Below are 22,435 nucleotides of genomic sequence, written 5' to 3'. Positions count from 1 at the left end.
CAGCAGCAATGAAATACCACCAAATGAAAGCTCTATTAGTGAGAAGAAAAGGAGGTAAAATTCATTTGGGTGGTAAGTTGCATGACCGAGCAATAAACGGTGAAAGTAGGGTAGGGCAGAAGTGTAAAAAGTGGCCTGGTCATTAAGGGTGTTTAGGCTAGGGGGGCTGAAGTGGTTAAGGTTTTAACACTTTAAGACCTGTGATATTTCATTTTTGCATTTTTATTTTTTTCCTTGCCTTCCCGGAGCCATAACTTAAAGAGTTCACACAGCAATATGGGGTCTTGTTCTTTTGTGGACAAGTTGAACTTTATAATAGCATAATTTAATATTGCATACAATGTTGTGGGAAGCTGGAAAAAATTCTGAATAGTGTGGAATTGGGAAAGAACACATCCACCCCAGTTTTATTGTGTTTTGTTTTAGGCTGTCCCTTATGCAGCAAAACTGACCTGTTCCCTTCATTCTCCAGGTCGGTATGATTACAGAGATGTGGCATATTTAGTTTTTCTATGTATTTAATAAAAATAAAAAAATCTTTGGAAAAAAGTTTTTCTATGCGTTGCCATATTCTATGGTGCTGTAATGAGGGTTCATTTTTTGCAGGGCATTACTGTAGTTTTTTTTATTGATAATATTTTTGACTGTGTGTGAATTTTTGATCGCTATTTTTGTGGAGGTGAGAAGGAACAAAAACTTTGGGAATTGGCCATTTTGCATTTTTTACCATACACTATGAATACATTTCTATTTTAATATGAGCATTTTGGGATGCGGTGGTGCTAATGATGTTTATTCTTTTATTGTCCCATTTGAAGCCCCCCTGATGCACCCCTAGAGGAAACTCCAAAAGTTACCCCATTTTGGAAACTTCGGGATAGGGTGGCAGTTTTGTTGGTACTATTTTAGGGTACATATGATTTTTGGTTGCTGTATATACACTTTTTATGAGGCAGGGTAACAAGAAATAGCTGTTTATTTTTTTATTTACAACATTCATCTAACAGGGTTCGATCATGTGGTATTTTTATAGAGCAGTTTGTCACGGAAGTGACAATACCAAATATTTGTTTCAGTTTTACATAAACAAAGCATTTAAAAAAATAAAATAAAATGATTCTTTAGTGTCCACATTCTAAAAGCCCATAGTTTTATTTATTTTTTGGCTACTGTCTTGTGTAGGGGCTCATTTTTTTCGGGATGAGATGACTGTTTGATTGGCACTATTTTGGGGTACGTATGACTTTTGGGTGCTATTAGTTTTCGTGATGTAAGGTAACAAAAAATAGCTTTTTTACACCGTGTTTTTTTTTTTTATGGTATTCACTTGAGGAGTTAGGTCATGTGATATTTTGTAGAGCATGTTATATAGACTCGGCGATGCCTAATATGTCTACTTTTTTTATTTTATTTATGTAAGTTTTGCACAATGATTTCTTTTTGAAACAAAAAAAAAATCATGTTTTAGTGTCTCCATAGTCTGATGAGCCATAGTTTTTTCAGTTTTTGGGCTATTATCTTGGGTAGGGTATGATTTTTGCGGGATGAGATGACGTTTTGATTGGCACTATTTTGGGGTGCGTATGACTTTTTGATCGCTTGCTATTACACTTTTTGTGATGTAAGGTGACAAAAAATTGCTTTTTTTACGGTGTTTACCTGAGGGGTTAGGTCATGTGATATTTTTATAGAGGAGGTTAACGGACGCGGCGATACCTATTATGTATACTTTTTTTATTTACTTTAGTTTTACACAATGCCAGCAATTTTTAAACAAAAAAAATGATGTTTTAGTGTCTCCATATCTGAGCCATATTTTTTATTTATTTTTTGGGCAATTGGCTTAGGTAGGGGCTCATTTTTTGCGGGATGAGGTTAGATTGGTACTATTTTGGGTGCTACGCCTTTTTGATCACTTGGTGTTGCACTTTTTGAGATGTAGGTGACAAAAATTGCTATTATTTAATTGTATTTATGGGACAGGGTGGATCCCTGTGATATATTTATAGAGTCGGTCACATTACGGACGTGACAATCAACTTATATGTGTGGTTTTTTTTTCTTCTATTTTTTGTTATAAAATAGGGGAAAGGGGCTTTTTTTTTGCTTTTTTTTTTTACTCTATTAATTTTATTACTTTATAAATTTTAACATTTTTTTTAACTTTTTTTTTTCTTTACTTTATTTCTGATGTTCACTTTTGGGGGTCTGATCCCCTCTGCAATGCATTACAATACATTTGTATTGTAATGCATTGCCTGTTCGTGTACTTCCTTGAGTTTTACACAAACAGGTTGCCTAGGAGAACCAGCCTGAGGCTGGATCTCCTTGGCTCCCGTAGAAGGCATGTCCCGATGCCGTGCAAGGCATTGGGCTGCCTTCTGAGATATCGAGTCCCTGCCACAGCAGTGCAGGGACTCGATGCACCACCTCAAGCACAAACCCCTTCTATTCCGCGGTAGCGGCATAGAAGGGGATAATCCGCCGCGATCGCCGATACGGGGGGGTCACAGGACCCCCCTTGGCATTGACCCAAGGTGCCTGCTCAATGATTTGAGCAGGCACTTTGTTCGCGGCGGTGATCGGAAATACACAGGGCGTACAGGTACGCCCTGTGTCCTTAACCCCTTAAGGACACAGCCTTATTTCACCTTAAGGACCAGGCCATTTTTTGCAAATCTGACCAGTGTCACTTTAAGTGCTGATAACTTTAAAACACTTTGACTTATCCAGGCCATTCTGAGATTGTTTTTTTCGTCACATATTGTACTTCAGGACACTGGTAAAATGAAGTAAAAAAAAAAACTTGCATTTTTCAAAGTTTCAGTTTCTCTACAATTTTCTCTACAATTTTTCAAATTGTGATGACTTTACATTCCCCATATGTCTACTTCATGTTTGAATTATTTTGGGAATGATATTTTATTCTTTGGGGATGTTACAAGGCTTAGAAGTTTAGAAGCAAATCTTGAAATTTTTTAGAAATCCAATTTTTAGGGACCACTACAGGTCTGAGGTCACTTTGCAAGGCTTACATAATAGAAACCACCCAAAAATTACCCCATTCTATAAACTGCACCCCTCAAGGTATTCAACCCTTTAGGTGTTGCACAAGAGTTATTGGCAAATGGGGATGAAATTGGCGAATTTCATTTTTTGCCTAATTTTTCATTTTAACCCATTTTTTTTCCACTAACAAAGCAAGGGTTAACAGCCAAACAAGACTGTATCTTTATTGCCCTGACTCTGCCATTTACAGAAACACCCCATATGTGGCCGTAAACTACTGTACGGCCACACAGCGGGGCGTAGAGTGAAAGGTGCGCCGTTTTGTTTTTGGAAGGCAGATTTTGCTGGACTGGTTTTTTGACACCATGTCCCATTTGAAGCCCTTCTGATGCACCCCTAGAGTAGAAACGCCATAAAAGTGACCCCATCTAAGAAACTACACCCTCAAGGTATTCAAAAACTGATTTTACAAACTTTGTTAACCCTTTAGGTGTTGCACAAGATTTTATGGAAAATAGAGATACAATTTTCCAAATGTCACTTTTTTGGCAGATTTTCCATTTTAATATTTTTTTTCCAGTTACAAAGCAAGGGTTAGCAGCCAACAAAACTCATTATTTATGGCCCTAATTCTGTAGTTTTCAGAAACGTAAACAGCTGTACGGTCACACGGCAGGGCGCAGAAGGAAAGGAATGCCATACGGTTTTTGGCAGGCAGATTTTGCTGGACTGGTTTTTTTGACACCATGTCCCATTTGAAGCCCCCCTGATGCACCCCTAGAGTAGAAACTCCAAAAAAGTGACCCCATTTTAGAAATTACGGAATAGGGTGGCAGTTTTGTGGTACTAGTTTAGGGTACATATGATTTTTGGTTGCTCTATATTACACTTTTTGTGCGGCAAGGTAACAAGAAATAGCTTTTTTGGCACAGTTTTTTTGTTTTGTAATTTACAACATTCATCTGACAGTTAGATCATGTGGTAATTTTATAGCAGGTTGTCACGGACGCGGCGATACCTAATATGTATACTATTTTTTTTAGTTATGTAAGTATTACACAATGATTTCATTTTTAAAACAAAAAAAGTTTGTGTCTCTATAGTCTAAGAGCCATAGTTTTTTTCAGTTTTTGGGCGATTATCTTAAGTAGAGTCTCATTTTTTGCGGGATGAGATGACTGTTTGGCACTATTTTGGGGTGCATATGACTTTTTGATCGCTTGCTATTACACTTTTTTTGACGTAAGATGACAAAAAATTGCTTTTTTTTATACCGTTTTTATTTTTATTTTTTTACAGTGGTCTTCTGAGGGTTGGATCATGTGATATTTTTATAGAGCCGGTCGATACGGACGCGGCGATACCTAATATGTATACTTTTTTTTTATTTATATAAGTTTTAGGCCTCTTTCACACGGCCGTTTTTTTTTTTCCGTTTTGCGGGCCGTTTTTTGCGGTCCGTATACGGACCATTGATTTCAATGTTCCGCAAAAAAACGGAATGTACTCGATGCATTCCGTTTCCGTATTTCCGTTTTCCGTTCCGTTTTAACATAGAACATGTCTATATTGGCTGCAAATCACGTTCCGTGGCTCCATTAAAGTCTATGGGTCCGCAAAAAAACGGAATGCATACGGAAGTGCATCCGTATGTCTTCCGTATCCGTTCCGTTTTTTTTGCGGATCCATCTATTGAAAATGTTATGCCCAGCCCAATTTTTCTATGAAATTACTATATACTGTATTATGCCATACGGGAAAAACGGAACGGAAAAACGAAACGGAAACACAACGGAAACAAAAAACGGAACAACGGATCCGTTTAAAACGGACCGCAAAACACTGAAAAAGACATACTGTCGTGTGAAAGAGGCCTTACACTGATTTCATTTTTGAAACAAAAAAAATCATGTTTTAGTGTTTCCATAGTCTAAGAGCCATAGGTTTTTTCAGTTTTGGGCGATTATCTTGGTAGGGTATGATTTTTTGCGGGATGAGTTGACGGTTTGATTGTTACAATTTTGGCGTACATGTGACTTTTTGATCACTTTTATTACCTTTTTTTGGGAAGTAAGGTGGGCAAAATTTCAATTTTATCATAGTTTTTTATTTTTTATTTTTATGGCGTTCACCGTTCGGGTAAAGTAACATGACCGTTTTATAGATCAGGTCGTTACGGACGCGGCGATACCAAACGTGTAGAAAAATTATATTTTTTTCATTTTTAATCAGTGATAAATGTGTTTTTTGATTCAGACCCACTTGGTTCTTGAAGATCCAGTGTGTCTGATGTCTGTATGATACAGTACACTATATAGGTTACTGCACTGTATTTTACTTACACTTTGTCTGAACAGATCTCTGCCTTTAGCACAGATCTGTTCAGCACCATGGACAGCAGGATGCCTGAGAAAGCATCCTGTTGCCTATGGGAACCTTCTGCCACAACTTCCTCAGACGGGGAAGGGTAAGGACGGGTCTGTTGGGGGGCTGTCTGGGGGCTCTCTCCCTCTCCATCGGGGGGCTGCAAAAGGCTACAGCAGCCCCCCGATGGGAGAGGGAGGGAGCTCCCTGCGCTGTTAACCTTTTTCATATAGCGGTCCGTACGGACCGCGGTATGGAAAGGGTTAAACGGCTGACATCGCAGCACAGATGTCAGCCGTTTATACCAGGGTGCCAGCAATATGCTGGGACGCTGGTATACCCACTAGCCACCAACGATTATTCAAGGGGAGGCGGGCGGAGGATCGCGATCCCGCCTGCCGCACCTCCCGCACCGCTCGCAACCCTCCCCCTGCACCTCCGACCGGGCTAAAATCATTCAGGGGTGCAGGGGGAGGTGAAATATATATATTTTGGGCATTATAAAGTTTCTGATCCCCTCGGTTAGGGACCGCGGGGATCAGAACTGCAAAAAGCGCATCAAACCGCAGGTCTGAATTGACCTGCGGTTTGTTGCGATCGCCGACATGGGGGTGTCACGGGACCCCCCCGCGCATTTAGCCTAGGTGCCTGCTCAATGATTTGAGCAGGCACCTTGTTCCGATCACCGCCGGCCGGGCGGCAGTGATCGGAACAACACACGACGTACCGGTACGTCGTGTGTCCTTAAGGACTTGGGAACATGCCGTACCGATACGTCATGTGTCCTTAAGGGGTTAAGTACCAGGACATCAAGGCGTGGACCTATACGCCCTGTGTCCTTAAGAGCTTAATAGGCATTTGTCTGTATATTTGTACCTCTGAAACTGGCTTATGTTCCATGTGCACTTGGCAGCTGAAGACATCTGTGTTGGTCCCATGTTCATATGTGTCCCTATTCCTGAGAAAAATAATGTTTTAATATATGCAAATGAGCTCCAGAGAGCAACGGGGGTGTTCCAATTATACCTAGAGGCTCTGCACGTTCTGCAACTGCCGCGCCCTCTTCACTTTGATCGACAGGACCAGGCAGGAGGTCGAGGACAAATTGGTATACGCATCACAGTTCCAACAGCGGTTCCTGTGCTGGTGGCGCTACATCAACGAGATTGTTATGATTTGGAGTGGTTCGATGGACTCCTTGAATGAGTTCCATCAACACCTCAATAATGGGGTACCCGGGCTTAAATTCATTGTGAAGGCCTCTTCTGAGGAGTTGCAGTTTCTTGACGTCAGGGTGTACCGTGAAGGAGGTTTTTTAAAAATGACTTGTACAAAAGCCTACAGATAGGAACAATCTCCTAAGATATGACAGCAATCATCCACGCCGCATGCTTGACTCCTTACCCTGGAGCCAGATGCTGCGTGTGAGACGAGTGGTGTCTGATGACAAATTTAATGATCGCATTGATGAGATGTGCAACAAGTTCTCTAATAGAAGATATCCAGGCAGGCTGCTAGATAGGACGAGGACCAGGATCTCCTCGGCTGACAGTGTCCACTTTTCAAGCTTCTCCTAGGAGAATGAATATGGGACGCATCCCGTTTGTATCCACCTATGGCAATCAAAGTGCTGATATAGCACAGATTTTGAGAAGGGAGTGGCACATTTTGCATAGGGGTCTCCCTACAATAAGTGAATTTGACAAACCGCCATTGATGGCATACAAATTGGGTACTAATCTGCATGACAAACTGATTAAGACTGACACGTGTGATGTTAATAGAGTGGGCCAGACATATTTGAAGCCCAGAAAGACTGGGAATTTCCCTTGTTTGGGTTGCTGTAATTGTGGGAACATGTTGAAGGGCAATACTTTTGTTCACCCATACAGTGGCAAGAGATTCAATATTGCAGAATATTACACGTGTCTGTCTCTGTTTGTTATCTACATGATCGTTTGCCCCTGTAGTTTGATCTACGTGGGAGAGACGACCATGGAGATTAGGGAGCGTATCAACAAACACAAAAGCACTATAAGGAAAAAAAAAATGATGGATAAGCCGGTGGCTAAACATTTTGTTGATTGTGGACACTGTCAGCCAACTGAGATTCCGGGTCATCGATTCTGTCCAGGTCCCTAAGAGAGGAGGGGATAGGGAGCGCATGTTGAGGAAAAAAGAGTTAAAATGGATTTTCATATTACAATCCCTACAACCCCAGGGACTTAACATTGAATTCAATGTTAACAGTGTAGATAGGTAGAATATTTTCATTTACTACTGTCCCGATTCGATATATAATGTTTTTATATGATACACTAAGATATATGTTTCACATTGTATTTTTGCACTTTTTCTAGCTGTCCCTTTGTGGTACAATTTTTTTAGGTTCACTAGCTCCACAGTATATGCCGACACTCATTGTCTCATCCATTGCCCTCTTTTTTTTCCCTAAGCCGAGGTTCAATGACAATTAGATTGTCATTGATTCACCCATTTACTATTAGGTGGATCTAGGACCTTTTTGCCGGTCATGTGACTATCACGTGGGCTGATGATGCACTCTACATGTGATTTGCTGTATGAGCGCTCATTGGTTGTGGGTGCTGTAGTCACAGAGTGAGGTGTGGCCCCATCGCGGATGCTTGTGACGGCGGCCCGCCCATATTGAAACGTGATGACGTCACGGATCACGGACATGCGCAGTAGGTCTGTTGAGACGCCGACTTTGGGAATCGACATGACTGAGGTATGTGGATGAGTCTCAATGATGTGCAGGTACACGTAACTTCTATTATTTATCATTAGTCTGATTGGAGCTCAGACTATTTTAATTGTAACACATGTGCTGATGAGATTGACCTTTTAGCTTATTGGCTACACTATGCCACATGGGTGGCCACTCTGTTGTATATATGACTGTTCACTCTTTTGTATCTGTATACTTGATAAAGGCTATTGCATAGCCGAAACGTCGTATTCTTTTGTGTGTGCACTCTTGGTTCCCAATAAATTGTCACACCGGACATGCTGCTGTGAACCTTTTTACTTTTTACCATTGCTTATGGGACTACTGTGGATCGGTGTTCCTATCACGGCTGGTGCATTCCGGGATTGGTCGTGAGGTCCATTTGTGCTGCTCTGCAACTTTCTTCTAGGGCCAGGCAGGTGTGATCACTAGAGAGGAGCGAAATTTAGAAAACTTTGATTCAGCAACTTTGCTGAAGTTTGCCAAGAAATTTATTTTGTCCTGAATTTGTCACAAATTGATATAAATCAGGTATGCCCAGGCCATTCTGCTTTAGGTACAGACACACAGAGCAGCCGTGCTGCGGGTTGCAGGGGTGTAGAACTGTGCAGCCAATTAGCCTGCAGCTGCCCTTTTCATTTAATAATGAAGAACACACTATATAATCGTTCTTCCTTGTTAATGGCCGTGCGTATCTTTTAATGCACCTTTTAACAGGTGCTGTTGCTGGTATGGGGTTTAGCTGGTTAGATGGGGGCACAATATGCTGCTTATTGCTGTTCTGGCCTGCAATCTCCTGCAGGATATTTGACACCAAACACTGAATATTAATCAGCTCTGGCATACCCACTTCTCCAACCCCAGTGCTTTCCAGTCCTATAGGTGTGAGCCCTTCTTCTGCCACCTGATTTTCCTCCTTTTCCACATCATCCACATAATATTGATGAGAATGTGTCATCAGGAACATCCAGCTCCCTCCTTTCTCTGCATCTTGCTGTCTCTCCTAGGACACGGAGACCAAGATGGATGATTTGGAAGAAGTAAAGTCAGCAAAAAACTGAGCATGGTCATCATTAAGACCTGGCCCCCCTAAGGGGTGCAGACTGGATGGTATTGGTTGGCACGCTGGCACTGGAATAATAAAAGCGTCCATCTTATCGGTATTGAATTTCCTATCTTAGTTTACGGCTGATATTCTGCGTCAGTTTTATTTATGCCTACATTTACTTATTCCTATAAGTCTCCTCTCCAATATTCTTCTATTAGTCGTTTTCAGCAAACACTGTCCCTAGCACATGAGCGCTTACCACGTTTCTCCTATGCTCGGCTCACAGGACAGTGGTGGAGACAGTGCAGGATGAGGGTTTTATCGGGCTGTGACATCACAGGGGATGGCTATCTGCAGATTGGCTGGCTGCATGGCATTATAGGTGATCTTGTGTGTGTTCCTGGGCTTGTCTCCTCTACACTTAGTTTCACTTTGTAACACATGCAGCCACCATTTTAGGTTAACCTAATTCGTTACCACAAAGAGTGATGAAATTTGGATTTGTTTTGAATCAAAGTTTTCCTAAACTTTGCGCAACACTAATGATCTTGTTTACACTGCTTGGACCTGTCAATCAAAGTGGGGAGGGCTCTGCAGTTGCAAAGAATGCTGAGCTTCTAGGTGTAACAGCAATGCCCCCGTTGCTTCTAGATGCTTATTTTGTATATAGTGAAACACAATTTTTCTTAGCAATGTGGGCACATATGAACATTGGACCAACACAAGATGCCCAGGGCGGACTGGGAACTTTATTGGTCCTGAGAAAAAAAAAAAAAAAAAAAGTGGCCCCACGTTATAGGCGGATTCAAATTGGACCACAGAAGTAGGTGGGACCAGAAATACAGTAATGCAGACAAAATACTATCCCGTCAGAAACAATTACTACAGTACAGCACAAAATATTGCCTCAGCCAAACCAAATACCACAGTGCAGAACAATATACTGCCCCAGTGGAACCAGATACCACAGTGTCACACTAAATATGCCTCAGTAGAACAAAATACTGCTGCTCATGCCACAGTATGGAACTGTATCACTGTCCTGAGGACTGCGATACAGTTGAATTCAGGAGGGCATCTGCAGCCACTAGCCAGGTGCATAAGTGCTTGATGCTCCTATTAATTAATGCTGAGAGCATCAGAATTTTATGTACCGGGCTGGGAGCCAAGAAGATGACTCTTTGGCCATAAGCCCATTAGGAAATTCCCCTTTAGGGTCCATGGCCAGCCCGCCCATGCAGATGCCTTCAGCTCCCAAGCGTACTTGCAGCAGGTCAGCCAGTTTCATAGGTACTAATCTGCTGATAGATGCCCTTTAAACTTTATATATTCTTTTTTTTTTTACTTTCTCTGGGAGCCTTTAACTTGCAATCCTTAGATGCTTTTCCCTTAGACTACAATGAATTACCGCTGCAGTCTATGGGAGATTCATTATGTTCCAGCAGTCAGCAGTGGTGGAGGTCGTGTTTAACCACTTCAGCCCCCAGTGCTTAAACACCCTGAAAGACCAGGCCACTTTTTACACTTCTGACCTACACTACTTTCACCGTTTATTGCTCGGTCATGCAACTTACCACCCAAATGAATTTTACCTCCTTTTCTTCTCACTAATAGAGCTTTCATTTGGTGGTATTTCATTGCTGCTGACATTTTTACTTTTTTTGTTATTAATCGAAATTTAACGATTTTTTTGCAAAAAAATGACATTTTTCACTTTCAGTTGTAAAATTTTGCAAAAAAAAACGAGATCCATATAGAAATTTTGCTCTAAATTTATAGTTCTACATGTCTTTGATTAAAAAAAAATGTTTGGGTAAAAAAAAAATGGTTTGGGTAAAAGTTATAGCGTTTACAAACTATGGTACAAAAATATGAATTTCCGCTTTTTGAAGCAGCTCTGACTTTCTGAGCACCTGTCATGTTTCCTGAGGTTCTACAATGGCCAGACAGTACAAACACCCCACAAATGACCCCATTTCGGAAAGTACACACCCTAAGGTATTCGCTGATGGGCATAGTGAGTTCATAGAACTTTTTATTTTTTGTCACAAGTTAGCGGAAAATGATGATATTTTTTTTTTTTTTTTCTTACAAGTCTCATATTCCACTAACTTGTGACAAAAAATAAAAACTTCTATGAACTCACTATGCCCATCACGAAATACCTTGGGTCTCTTCTTTCCAAAATGGGGTCACTTGTGGGGTAGTTATACTGCCCTGGCATTCTAGGGGCCCAAATGTGTGGTAAGGAGTTTGAAATCAAATTCTGTAAAAAATGACCTGTGAAATCCGAAAGGTGCTCTTTGGAATGTGGGCCCCTTTGCCCACCTAGGCTGCAAAAAAGTGTCACACATCTGGTATCTCCGTACTCAGGAGAAGGTGGGGAATGTGTTTTGGGGGTGTCTTTTTACATATACCCATGCTGGGTGAGATAAATATCTTGGTCAAATGCCAACTTTGTATAAAAAATGGGAAAAGTTGTCTTTTGCCAAGATATTTCTCTCAACCAGCATGGGTATATGTAAAATGACACCCCAAAACACATTCCCCACCTTCTCCTGAGTACGGAGATACCAGATGTGTGACACTTTTTTGCAGCCTAGGTGGGCAAAGGGGCCCATATTCCAAAGAGCACCTTTCGGATTTCACAGGTCATTTTTTACAGAATTTGATTTCAAACTCCTTACCACACATTTGGGCCCCTAGAATGCCAGGGCAGTATAACTACCCCACAAGTGACCCCATTTTGGAAGAAGAGACCCCAAGGTATTCGCTGATGGGCATAGTGAGTTCATGGAAGTTTTTATTTTTTGTCACAAGTTAGTGGAATATGAGACTTTGTATGAAAAAAATAAATAAAATAAAAAATCATCATTTTCCACTAACTTGTGACAAAAAATAAAAAATTCTAGGAACTCGCCATGCCCCTCACGGAATACCTTGGGGTGTCTTCTTTCCAAAATGGGGTCACTTGTGGGGTAGTTATACTGCCCTGGCATTTTCCAGGGGCCCTAATGTGTGGTAAGTAGGTAAATGACCTGTGAAATCCTAAAGGTGCTCTTTGGAATATGGGCCCCTTTGCCCCACCTAGGCTGCAAAAAAGTGTCACACATGTGGTATCTCCATACTCGGGAGAAGTTGGGGAATGTGTTTTGGGGTGTCATTTTACATATACCCATGCTGGGTGAGAGAAATATCTTGGCAAAAGACAACTTTTCCCATTTTTTTATACAAAGTTGGCATTTGACCAAGATATTTCTCTCACCCAGCATGGGTATATGTAAAATGACACCCCAAAACACATTCCCCAACTTCTCCTGAGTACGGCGATACCAGATGTGTGACACTTTTTTGCAGCCTAGATGCGCAAAGGTGCCCAAATTCCTTTTAGGAGGGCATTTTTAGACATTTGGATACCAGACTTCTTCTCAATCTTTGGGGCCCCTAGAATGCCAGGGCAGTATAAATACCCCACATGTGACCCCATTTTGGAAAGAAGACACCCCAAGGTATTCAATGAGGGGCATGGCGAGTTCATAGAAATTTTTTTTTTTTGGCACAAGTTAGCGGAAATTGATATTTTTAATTTTTTTCTCACAAAAGTCTCCCGTTCCGCTAACTTGGGACAAAAATTTCAATCTTTCATGGACTCAATATGCCCCTCACGGAATACCTGGGGGTGTCTTCTTTCCGAAATGGGTCACATGTGGGGTATTTATACTGCCCTGGCATTCTAGGGGCCCTAAAGCGTGAGAAGAAGTCTGGAATATAAATGTCTAAAAAATTTACGCATTTGGATTCCGTGAGGGGTATGGGGAGTTCATGTGAGATTTTATTTTTTGATACAAGTTAGTGGAATATGAGACTTTGTAAGAAAAAAAAAAAATTATTCCGCTAACTTGGGCCAAAAAAATGTCTGAATGGAGCCTTACAGAGGGTGATCAATGACAGGGGAGTGATCAATGACAGGGGTGGTGATCAATGACAGGGGGAGTGATCAATGACAGGGGGATTGATCAATGACAGGGGGAGTGATCAATGACAGGGGGGGTGATCAATGACAGGGGGAGTGATCAATGACAGGGGGAGTGATCAATGACAGGGGGGGTGATCAATGACAGGGGGGTTATCAATGACAGGGGGGTGATCAATGACAGGGGTGGTGATCAATGACAGGGGGGGGTGATCAATGACAGGGGGGGTGATCAATGACAGGGGGGGTGATCAATGACAGGGGGTGATCAGGGAGTCTATATGGGGTGATCACCACAGACATTGATCATGCCCCTGTAAGGCTTCATTCAGACGTCCGGATGCGTTTTGCGGATCGGATCCATCTATCAGTGCATCCGTAAAAATCATGCGGACATCTGAATGGAGCTTTACAGGGGGTGATCAGGGAGTCTATATGGGTGATCACCACAGTCATTGATCACGCCCCTGTAAGGCTTCATTCAGACGTCCGGATGCGTTTTGCGGATCCGATCCATCTATCAGTGCATCCGTAAAAATCATGCGGACATCTGAATGGAGCTTTACAGGGGGGTGATCAGGGAGTCTATATGGGGTGATCACCACAGTCATTGATCATGCCCCTGTAAGGCTTCATTCAGACGTCCGGATGCGTTTTGCGGATCGGATCCATCTATCAGTGCATCCGTAAAAATCATGCGGACATCTGAATGGAGCTTTACAGGGGGGTAATCAATGACAGGGGGGTGATCACCACAGACATTGATCATGCCCCTGTAAGGCTTCATTCAGACGTCCGGATGCGTTTTGCGGATCGGATCCATCTATCAGTGCATCCGTAAAAATCATGCGGACATCTGAATGGAGCTTTACAGGGGGGTGATCAGGGAGTCTATATGGGGTGATCACCACCGTCATTGATCATGCCCCTGTAAGGCTTCATTCAGACGTCCGGATGCGTTTTGCGGATCGGATCCATCTATCAGTGCATCCGTAAAAATCATGCGGACATCTGAATGGAGCTTTACAGGGGGGTAATCAATGACAGGGGGGTGATCACCACAGACATTGATCATGCCCCTGTAAGGCTTCATTCAGACGTCCGGATGCGTTTTGCGGATCGGATCCATCTATCAGTGCATCCGTAACAATCATGCGGACATCTGAATGGAGCTTTACAGGGGGGTGATCAGGGAAGTCTATATGGGGTGATCACCACAGTCATTGATCATGCCCCTGTAAGGCTTCATTCAGACGTCCGGATGCGTTTTGCGGATCGGATCCATCTATCAGTGCATCCGTAAAAATCATGCGGACATCTGAATGGAGCTTTACAGGGGGTAATCAATGACAGGGGGGTGATGAGGGAGTCTATATGGGGTGATCACCACAGTCATTGATCATGCCCCTGTAAGGCTTCATTCAGACGTCCGGATGCGTTTTGCGGATCCGATCCATCTATCAGTGCATCCGTAAAAATCATGCGGACATCTGAATGGAGCTTTACAGGGGGGTAATCAATGACAGGGGGGTAATCAATGACAGGGGGGTGATCAGGGAGTCTATATGGGGTGATCACCACAGTCATTGATCACGCCCCTGTAAGGCTTCATTCAGACGTCCGGATGCGTTTTGCGGATCCGATCCATCTATCAGTGGATCTGTAAAAAATCATGCGGACGTCTGAATGGAGCTTTACAGGGGGTTGGTCAATGACAGGGGGGTAATCAATGACAGGGGGGTGATCAGGGAGTCTATATGGGGTGATCAGGGGCTAATAAGGGGTTAATAAGTGACGGGGGGGGGTGTAGTGTAGTGTAGTGGTGCTTGGTGCTACTTTACTGAGCTACCTGTGTCCTCTGGTGGTCGATCCAAACAAAGGGGACCACCAGAGGACCAGGTAGCAGGTATATTAGACGCTGTTATCAAAACAGCGTCTAATATACCTGTTAGGGGTTAAAAAAAACACATCTCCAGCCTGCCAGCGAACGATCGCCGCTGGCAGGCTGGAGATCAACTCTCTTACCTTCCGTTCCTGTGAGCACGCGCGCCTGTGTGCGCGCGTTCACAGGAAATCTCGGCCATCGCGAGATGACGCATATATGCGTGACTCTGCGCAGGGCTGCCACCTCCGGAACGCGATCCTGCGTTAGGCGGTCCGGAGGTGGTTAAGTGCACCGAGGGTGTAGCTGAGCCACTCTATGCACCTTTGCTGCACCTCCTTTCTCTAACACACCCTCACTATTGACAGGTAGGGGAGTTTACTATGCAGGAACCTTGCCCTGCCAATCAATTAGTAGGGAGGGTCTGGCAGAGGAAGTAGGAGGAGCATGAGTGCCCAGTGTGGCTTGTGCATGCCCACAGTGCGCTCAACTGCTCATTTACATATAGATTAAAAGTACCTTTTCTCTAGAATGAGGCAAGGGATTGTTAAGAGGCATCATTACATTCAGCTGAGGTAGCCCTTTAAGGCATTGCCCTAGTCACAGATTCCCTCTAATGTAGTAAATAATGACACGGAGGGGAAGGTACTGGAACGCTGTTTGAGGACGAAGATGGTACTTCAAGTCCTTGTGGAAAGTGGGACAGGCTGTTAGAATGTGACGGAAAGTGGTTAGTAAACACACTCTTGTGTTGCAAGGCGCCCATGTACCTTAGGTTGTTCGACCCAAGGATACAGCCATTCTGTCTGTATTGCCTGATATTAGCAGTGAATTCTATTCTAAATGGAGGTAACCTTTCCCAGTAATTAAGTGATTTATTAATTATTTTTTAAAGTGGGATTACAACAGCATAGCCAATGTGGTAGGTCACAGAAGAGAACTAAGAAGAAAGTCCTAAGCATAAATGAAGTGTGGTAGGACCAGTGCATATACATGAGTACATGCTTGCTGTGCTTTTGTTTTTTTATAGTAAACCTGTTTTACAGTAAAACATTTTTTATTAACAGTCTATGTCGTGTAAAGAACTGCAGCTCCCACCAAGTGATTTTCCATGGTCTGCAGACCTGGTAGATATATGGACTGCTGATGAGGCAGCAACTACTCAAGTAAGTGATATTAAATGTTTTTAGATTTTAAAGGGGTTGGCCACTTTCTGGTTACTGTTGACCTGTGTTAAAATTCTGCACCATTTTCTATATTTCATAAGGTATGCTTCCTTGTTTGCCAAGTCTTTTTTGTTGTCCACACAGAGGTCTTGTTCATTAAATGCTGCTGATGGAGGGTCATGTGACCTGGAAAATCACCTCCATGTGATGTCTCCTCCATTCAAATACACTGCACCTGCCCGTTCACTGTTGGGAGTTTAGTGCAGTTACAGTGTAAAGCACCAAAAAACAACTGTATCATAAATATCTCGCATGGAGTTATTCGTATTATCACCTATACAGCTCAAAGAGCAACCACACAGAGAGTAATTCTAATTAATTATTCTTTATTGGATATCCAAAACATTAAATGGTATATCAGTTAAAACATATACAAAAACAGCACATACTGGGAACACAACGGTGTTACAATTAATGTATAAAAACAGAGTAAGCTCCAAACCAATAAGAGACTAGTATCCCCCCCATACACAATAAAGCAGTATCAACTTGGTGGGGCGCATATAGCGATAATAGCATCCAGAGCATACATACACAAACACTCCAAACATATAAGGGAGTGTAAGCCTGGGTGCCGCCCACACCAAGCAGAGACTGCAAGGAAGAGGGGGGGGAGAAAAAACACAGTAAAGTGCAAGTGCAATAAATACCTACTGGCCCTGGTCTGAAACAGCCGCCCGACGATTGTTTTCACAAAATGCTTCCTCTTGGGGCCCCAAGAGGAAGCATTTTGCGAAACGATCGTCAGGCTTCTCCTTCAGCGCGGCAGGGGGGGGCGGAGCTTCCTACATGCGCTCCGCTACTTCCTGTTTCGTCGGGCTCCACATCTCTAGTGCTGCGTGGAATCCTCTCTGCCGTCCGGTCCTGAAGCTATTCATCTCCGTGCCTGCTGCCTCTCCACAGCCTCCTTCAGTCTGCTGCCCTTGCTGCTGCCGCTTGCATCATCCGGGTAGGACTGTTAACCCCCTCCGTGCCACCAGTACTGTTGCTTGGGTGTAATCCCCGTTCCGTTTTTTCCCTGGGGTCTCCCACTTTAACCGCAACATTTTATTTTTTATTTTTTTCCACCATGTCAGACCCTTCTGCAGCTGACAAGCCTTGGTACCATGCCTGTACCGCTTGTAGGGAACCCTTTCCCCGGGGGCAGTCTGATCCGCACTGTCCTGCATGCCGAGCTCCACCGCAGCCTCAGTCGCCCGCTGTGTCGCTCCTGCTTCCTCTGACCCGCCTGACTGGGCTAGATCCCTGTCCCAGGCCGTGGAAAGCCTCACTCACGTCGTGGGCCCGCCTAAAGACAGGCCGCCTACCCCGCAGGATGCCACTCTTAATGTCGCGCCCTCCGGGTCCACCGCTTCTGCCGCTGCAGCGGGTTCACCCTCTCTTAGTGACCCCTCCCGAGCTAGGCACTCTCAGAAGCGTTTTAGAGTAGAGCGAGCCTCCTCCTCGGATGCCTCCCTCTCCCCGCGTGCGCACTCAAGACGGGGCTCTCCTCTCCAAAGGATTCGCCCTCTGAAGGTGAATTGGCGTTTTCAGATTTGGAAATGGACTCGGCCCTGCCGTCCAAGCTAGCCTCAGCGATTGGTCAACTCATCTCTGATATTCGTGACACCTTTAAGGTGCAAGATGACCCCCCTAGCTCTGACGCAGCTAGCGTCTCCTTTATCAGACCCAGGCAGGCCTCAAAAGTCTTTCCAATCCACTCTGATTTCTCCTCCGTGGTGTCTAAGGCTTGGACTCGCCCGGACGCCCGTTTTGTCAACCCCAAGAAGCTGGACATTTGCTATCCTTTTCCAGCCGATGTCGTGGCCACCTGGTCGTCCCCACCCAAGGTGGACCCCCCTGTGGCCCGTCTGTCAAAGAACACGGCCATCCCTGTTCCCGACGGGTCCTCTCTTCAGTCAGCGGAGGACCGTCGCATGGAGACCCTTTCCAAGGGCATTTTTGCTGCCTCCGGTTCTGCCCTCAGACCGGTTTTTGCCTCTGCTTGGGCAGGTAAAGCAATCTCTGCTTGGGGTGCGCAGCTGGAACAGGAGTTGGACTCGGACGTCCCCATCCAGGACCTACGTTCCTTAGCCCAGCTTATTATTCGGGCCGGGAATTTGGTTTGTGAGGCCTCCCTTGATGCGGGAGCCCTTATAGCACGCTCCTCCGCCCTGGCAGTTTCCGTCAGGAGGGAACTCTGGCTGAAGGTTTGGAAAGCGGACACTGCCTCCAAACGTTCCTTGGCGGGGGCTACCGTTTGCGGGTTCCCCGCCTTTTCGGGGTCCGCCTAGACGAGCTTATTTCGGAGGCCACGGGTGGTAAAAGCACCCATCTTCCTCAACCCCAATCCAGGGGCGCCCCCCGCGGACGCCCTGGTGCGTCTCGTTTTCGGTCCTCCCGCAGGACCTCTGGGGCTCCCCCCACAGCTGCCGCTTCGGCTCCTCCCCAGGATAAGCGTAGGAAGCCGTTTTTTCGGGCGCAGCCCTCCTGGCGCAGGCCGCAGGCTGCCCGCACACCCGCAGCAAAGCAGTCCTCTGCCTGAAGGCGCGCCCCCACCCACCCGGGTGGGGGGCCGGCTCCTCCTTTTCAGGGACGTCTGGATGGCTCACGTCTCCGACGCCTGGGCTCTCGAAATTGTGTCCTCCGGATACAAAATCGAATTCGCGTCCTTCCCTCCAGATCGGTTCTTCCGAAAAGCGCGGCTGCGTTCTCCGCGGCTGTTCAAGCCTTACTGGACAGGGGGGTGATTACCCCCGTTCCTCTAGAGGAAAGGTTCCAAGGGTTCTATTCGACCCTCTTTGTAGTTCCCAAGAAGGGAGGTTCGGTGCGGCCCATTTTGGACCTCAAAAAGCTCAACCGTTTTCTCCTCCTTCGACGGTTTCGGATGGAGTCCCTCCGTTCCGCGGTGGCTTCCCTGGAGCGGGGAGATTTCATGTCTTCCATCGATATACAGGATGCCTACCTCCATGTTCCGGTAGCCCGGTGTCACCATCGCTTCCTCCGATTCGCCGTGGGGACCTCCACTTCCAATTTGTCGCCCTTCCCTTTGGGCTGGCAACAGCCCCCGGGTGTTCACCAAGGTCCTGGCCCCGGTTTTGGCCTTACTCCGTTCCAGGGGTGTTTTTCTGCTACCGTACTTGGACGATATCCTCATCAAGGCTCCGTCCCTTTCTCAAGCGGTTGCCAGCGTGGATCTCACTCTAGAGACTCTGGCGAGGTTCGGTTGGGTCATCAACTTCCCCAAGTCCTCCCTTCCCCCCTCCAGACAACTGGTCTTCCTGGGAATGCTTTTAGACACGGGAGCGGCGGAGGTACGTCTTCCCTCGGAAAAACGACTGACCCTCCGTCGGGCGATTCGGGGTCTCCTTCTCCACCATCGACCGTCCTTCCGCTTCTGCATGCGGGTCTTGGGGCAGATGGTTGCCTGCTTCGAGGCGATCCCATTTGCGCAGTTTCACTCCCGCCCTCTCCAACGGGCGATCCTCTCCTCCTGGGACAAATCGCCGGAGTCTCTGGATCATCCCTTCCATCTATCGCCTCCGGTGCGGTCATCTCTCCGCTGGTGGTTACAGTCCCCTCTTCTGGGCAGGTCCTTTCTGCCGCTCAACTGGTTGGTGGTTACAACCGATGCCAGTCTCTTGGGCTGGGGAGGCGTGTTTCCTCCCCGATCCGTCCAGGGCATTTGGTCTCCATCGGAGTCCAAACTCTCGATCAATGTCCTGGAGCTGAGAGCGGCCCTTCTGTCTCTGCGACACTGGACTCATCTGCTGAAGGGTCATCCAGTTCGTGTACAATCGGACAACGCCACGGCCGTGGCGTACATAAACCACCAGGGGGGCACTCGCAGCGCTGCAGCAATGCGGGAGGTCACCAGCATTCTCCGTTGGGCGGAAGCCCACGTCCCGGCTCTATCTGCAATTTTTATTCCAGGGGTGGACAATTGGGCGGCGGACTTCCTCAGTCGCACCACCGTCGACCCCGGCGAGTGGTCTCTTCACCTGGAGGTGTTCGAGGCCATTTGCCTTCGTTGGGGCATACCGGATGTGGACCTCATGGCCTCCAAATTCAATCACAAGGTCCCCGCCTATCTGTCCAGGGCCAGGGATCCGGGAGCTTGCGGAGCCGACGCCCTCGTTCTTCCTTGGCGAGGCTTCGCGCGTCCATACATATTCCCTCCCATCCCTCTCCTGCCCAAGGTCCTTCGGAAGATCGCGGCGGAAGGCGTCTCGGTGATTCTGGTCGCTCCGGACTGGCCCCGCCGATCTTGGTATGCCGACCTCATGCTGCTCCTGGCAGACGCGCCCTGGCCGCTGCCCGCCAGGGAAGATCTTCTCTCTCAGGGACCGATCTTCCACCCGCGTTTAAGGTCCCTACGTTTGACGGCGTGGTTGTTGAGACCACCGTCCTGACACGTAGGGGTTTTTCTGCGGACGTCGTCCGCACCATGATCCGCGCCCGTAAGCCGTCCTCTTCTAGGATCTATTATAGGACCTGGAGGACCTATTTGGGGTTCTGTGCCGATCTGGGGATTCCTCCGCTCCGCTTTTCTCTCCCCACTGTTTTGTCTTTCCTGCAGAGCGGACTTGCCCAAGGTCTGGGTCTTAGTTCTTTGAAGGGTCAGGTGTCTGCGCTGTCCATTTTGTTTCAGCGCCCACTGGCCCCCCTTGGTCCTGTCAAGACCTTCCTTCAGGGCGTGGCTCACGCGGTTCCCCCGTACCGCCCTCCGGTACCGCCCTGGGACCTGAACCTGGTTCTCTCAGCGCTCCAGGCTTCTCCTTTCGAGCCTCTGCGGACGGTATCCTTGCGATTTCTGTCCTGCAAGGTTATTTTCCTTGTAGCCGTCACCTCTCTTCGGAGGGTGTCCGAATTGGCTGCACTCTCCTGTCTGGAACCTTTCCTAGTGTTCCACCAGAACAAGGTAGTTCTTCATCCGGTCCCTTCTTTCCTTCCTTCCTAAGGTGGTCTCCGCCTTTCATCTGAACGAGGACATCGTTCTCCCCTCTTTGTGTCCTTCCCCTTCCCACCCCCGGGAGAGGAAGCTTCATCGCCTGGACGTTGTCAGGGCGCTCAAGGTTTATCTGGAGGTAACCAGCTCTTTCAGGCGTACTGACTCGCTCTTTGTGGTTCCAGAGGGGTCGCGCAGAGGGATGGCGGCGTCCAAAGTTGCTATCGCCCGTTTTGTCAAGATGGCTGTTACTGAGGCTTATCTCGCCATGGGCAAGGTTCCGCCCCTTGGTGTTACCGCTCACTCCACTAGAGCGGTCGGGGCTTCCTGGGCTCAGAGGAATCGGGCTTCTACGGAGCAGATTTGCAAGGCGGCCACTTGGTCCTCCTTGCACACCTTCACCAAGTTCTACAGGGTGCATACTCATGCGTCGGCTGACGCTGCTTTAGGCCGTCTGGTGTTGCAGGCGGCAGTTGATTGATGCCTCTAGTGTTGGTCTAGTTTGTTCTGGTCCCTCCCTTCTGGGACTGCTCTGGAACGTCCCATGGTTTCCTGTGTCCCCCAAGGAATATGGGCGAGAAAAGGAGACTTTTGTATTACTTACCAGTAAAGTCTCTTTCTCGCTCTTCCTTGGGGGACACAGCACCCGCCCTTCATTTGGGTTTACAGTTGTGGTTCCGGCTTGGTTGCCCCCGTTGGGGCTCAACAGTTCTTTTTTTCCGGTTGGTGGTTATCTTTCACTACTTGGACACGCAACTGGCAGTCTCTCTCTCCAGGCTGAAGGGTATAGCTGATGGAGGAGGGGCTTACAGCTTTCACTTAGTGTCACGCCTCCTAGGGAGCAGAGCTATACCCATGGTTTCCTGTGTCCCCCCTTTTTTTAGCGGGGCCGCGGAACGGAGTGCTGTCCGCATCTTTTGCGGCCCCATTGAAGTGAATGGGTCTGCACCCGAATGCCGGCCCAAACAACGGTCGTGTGCATGAGGCCTAAAGGAGTGGGCAGAAGTAGTAGTAGTAGAAAACGTCTTCTATCTTCTCAGTCGTTGACATCCAAAGAGCACGGGTTTCATTACCGCATGGTACATGTGCGGTACACTGAAAGCCCAGCACCAGATGCCATACATGCATGGTACTGGTTCACTATGAGGAGCTGCATTGTGGCAGTGGTGCTAGTTGCAAATGGCAACAAAATTGTTAATTCTTGTTGCCATATGCAAATTCTTAGTTGCATTGGCGGCTTCTGGAGCCCTGTCTTGT

At 46.4% G+C, this 22,435-nt stretch overlaps 1 protein-coding gene across 1 annotated transcript in view; it reads left to right on the top strand.

Annotated features, from left to right (window-relative positions):
* Window positions 1–22,435, top strand: part of NUP133 (nucleoporin 133) — a 301,419-nt gene that overhangs the window by 22,275 nt on the left and 256,709 nt on the right. The window contains exon 4 of the mRNA XM_040429313.1: window positions 16,093–16,191. Within this exon, the coding sequence (XP_040285247.1) occupies window positions 16,093–16,191 (99 nt within the window). The remainder of the gene's footprint in view (window positions 1–16,092; window positions 16,192–22,435) is intronic.

Source organism: Bufo bufo, chromosome 4 (assembly GCF_905171765.1).
Source record: "Bufo bufo chromosome 4, aBufBuf1.1, whole genome shotgun sequence".
NCBI classification, from domain to species: domain Eukaryota; kingdom Metazoa; phylum Chordata; class Amphibia; order Anura; family Bufonidae; genus Bufo; species Bufo bufo.
The sequence above is the reverse complement of the archived record's forward strand: the minus strand, read 5'-3'. Positions and strand labels throughout refer to the sequence as shown.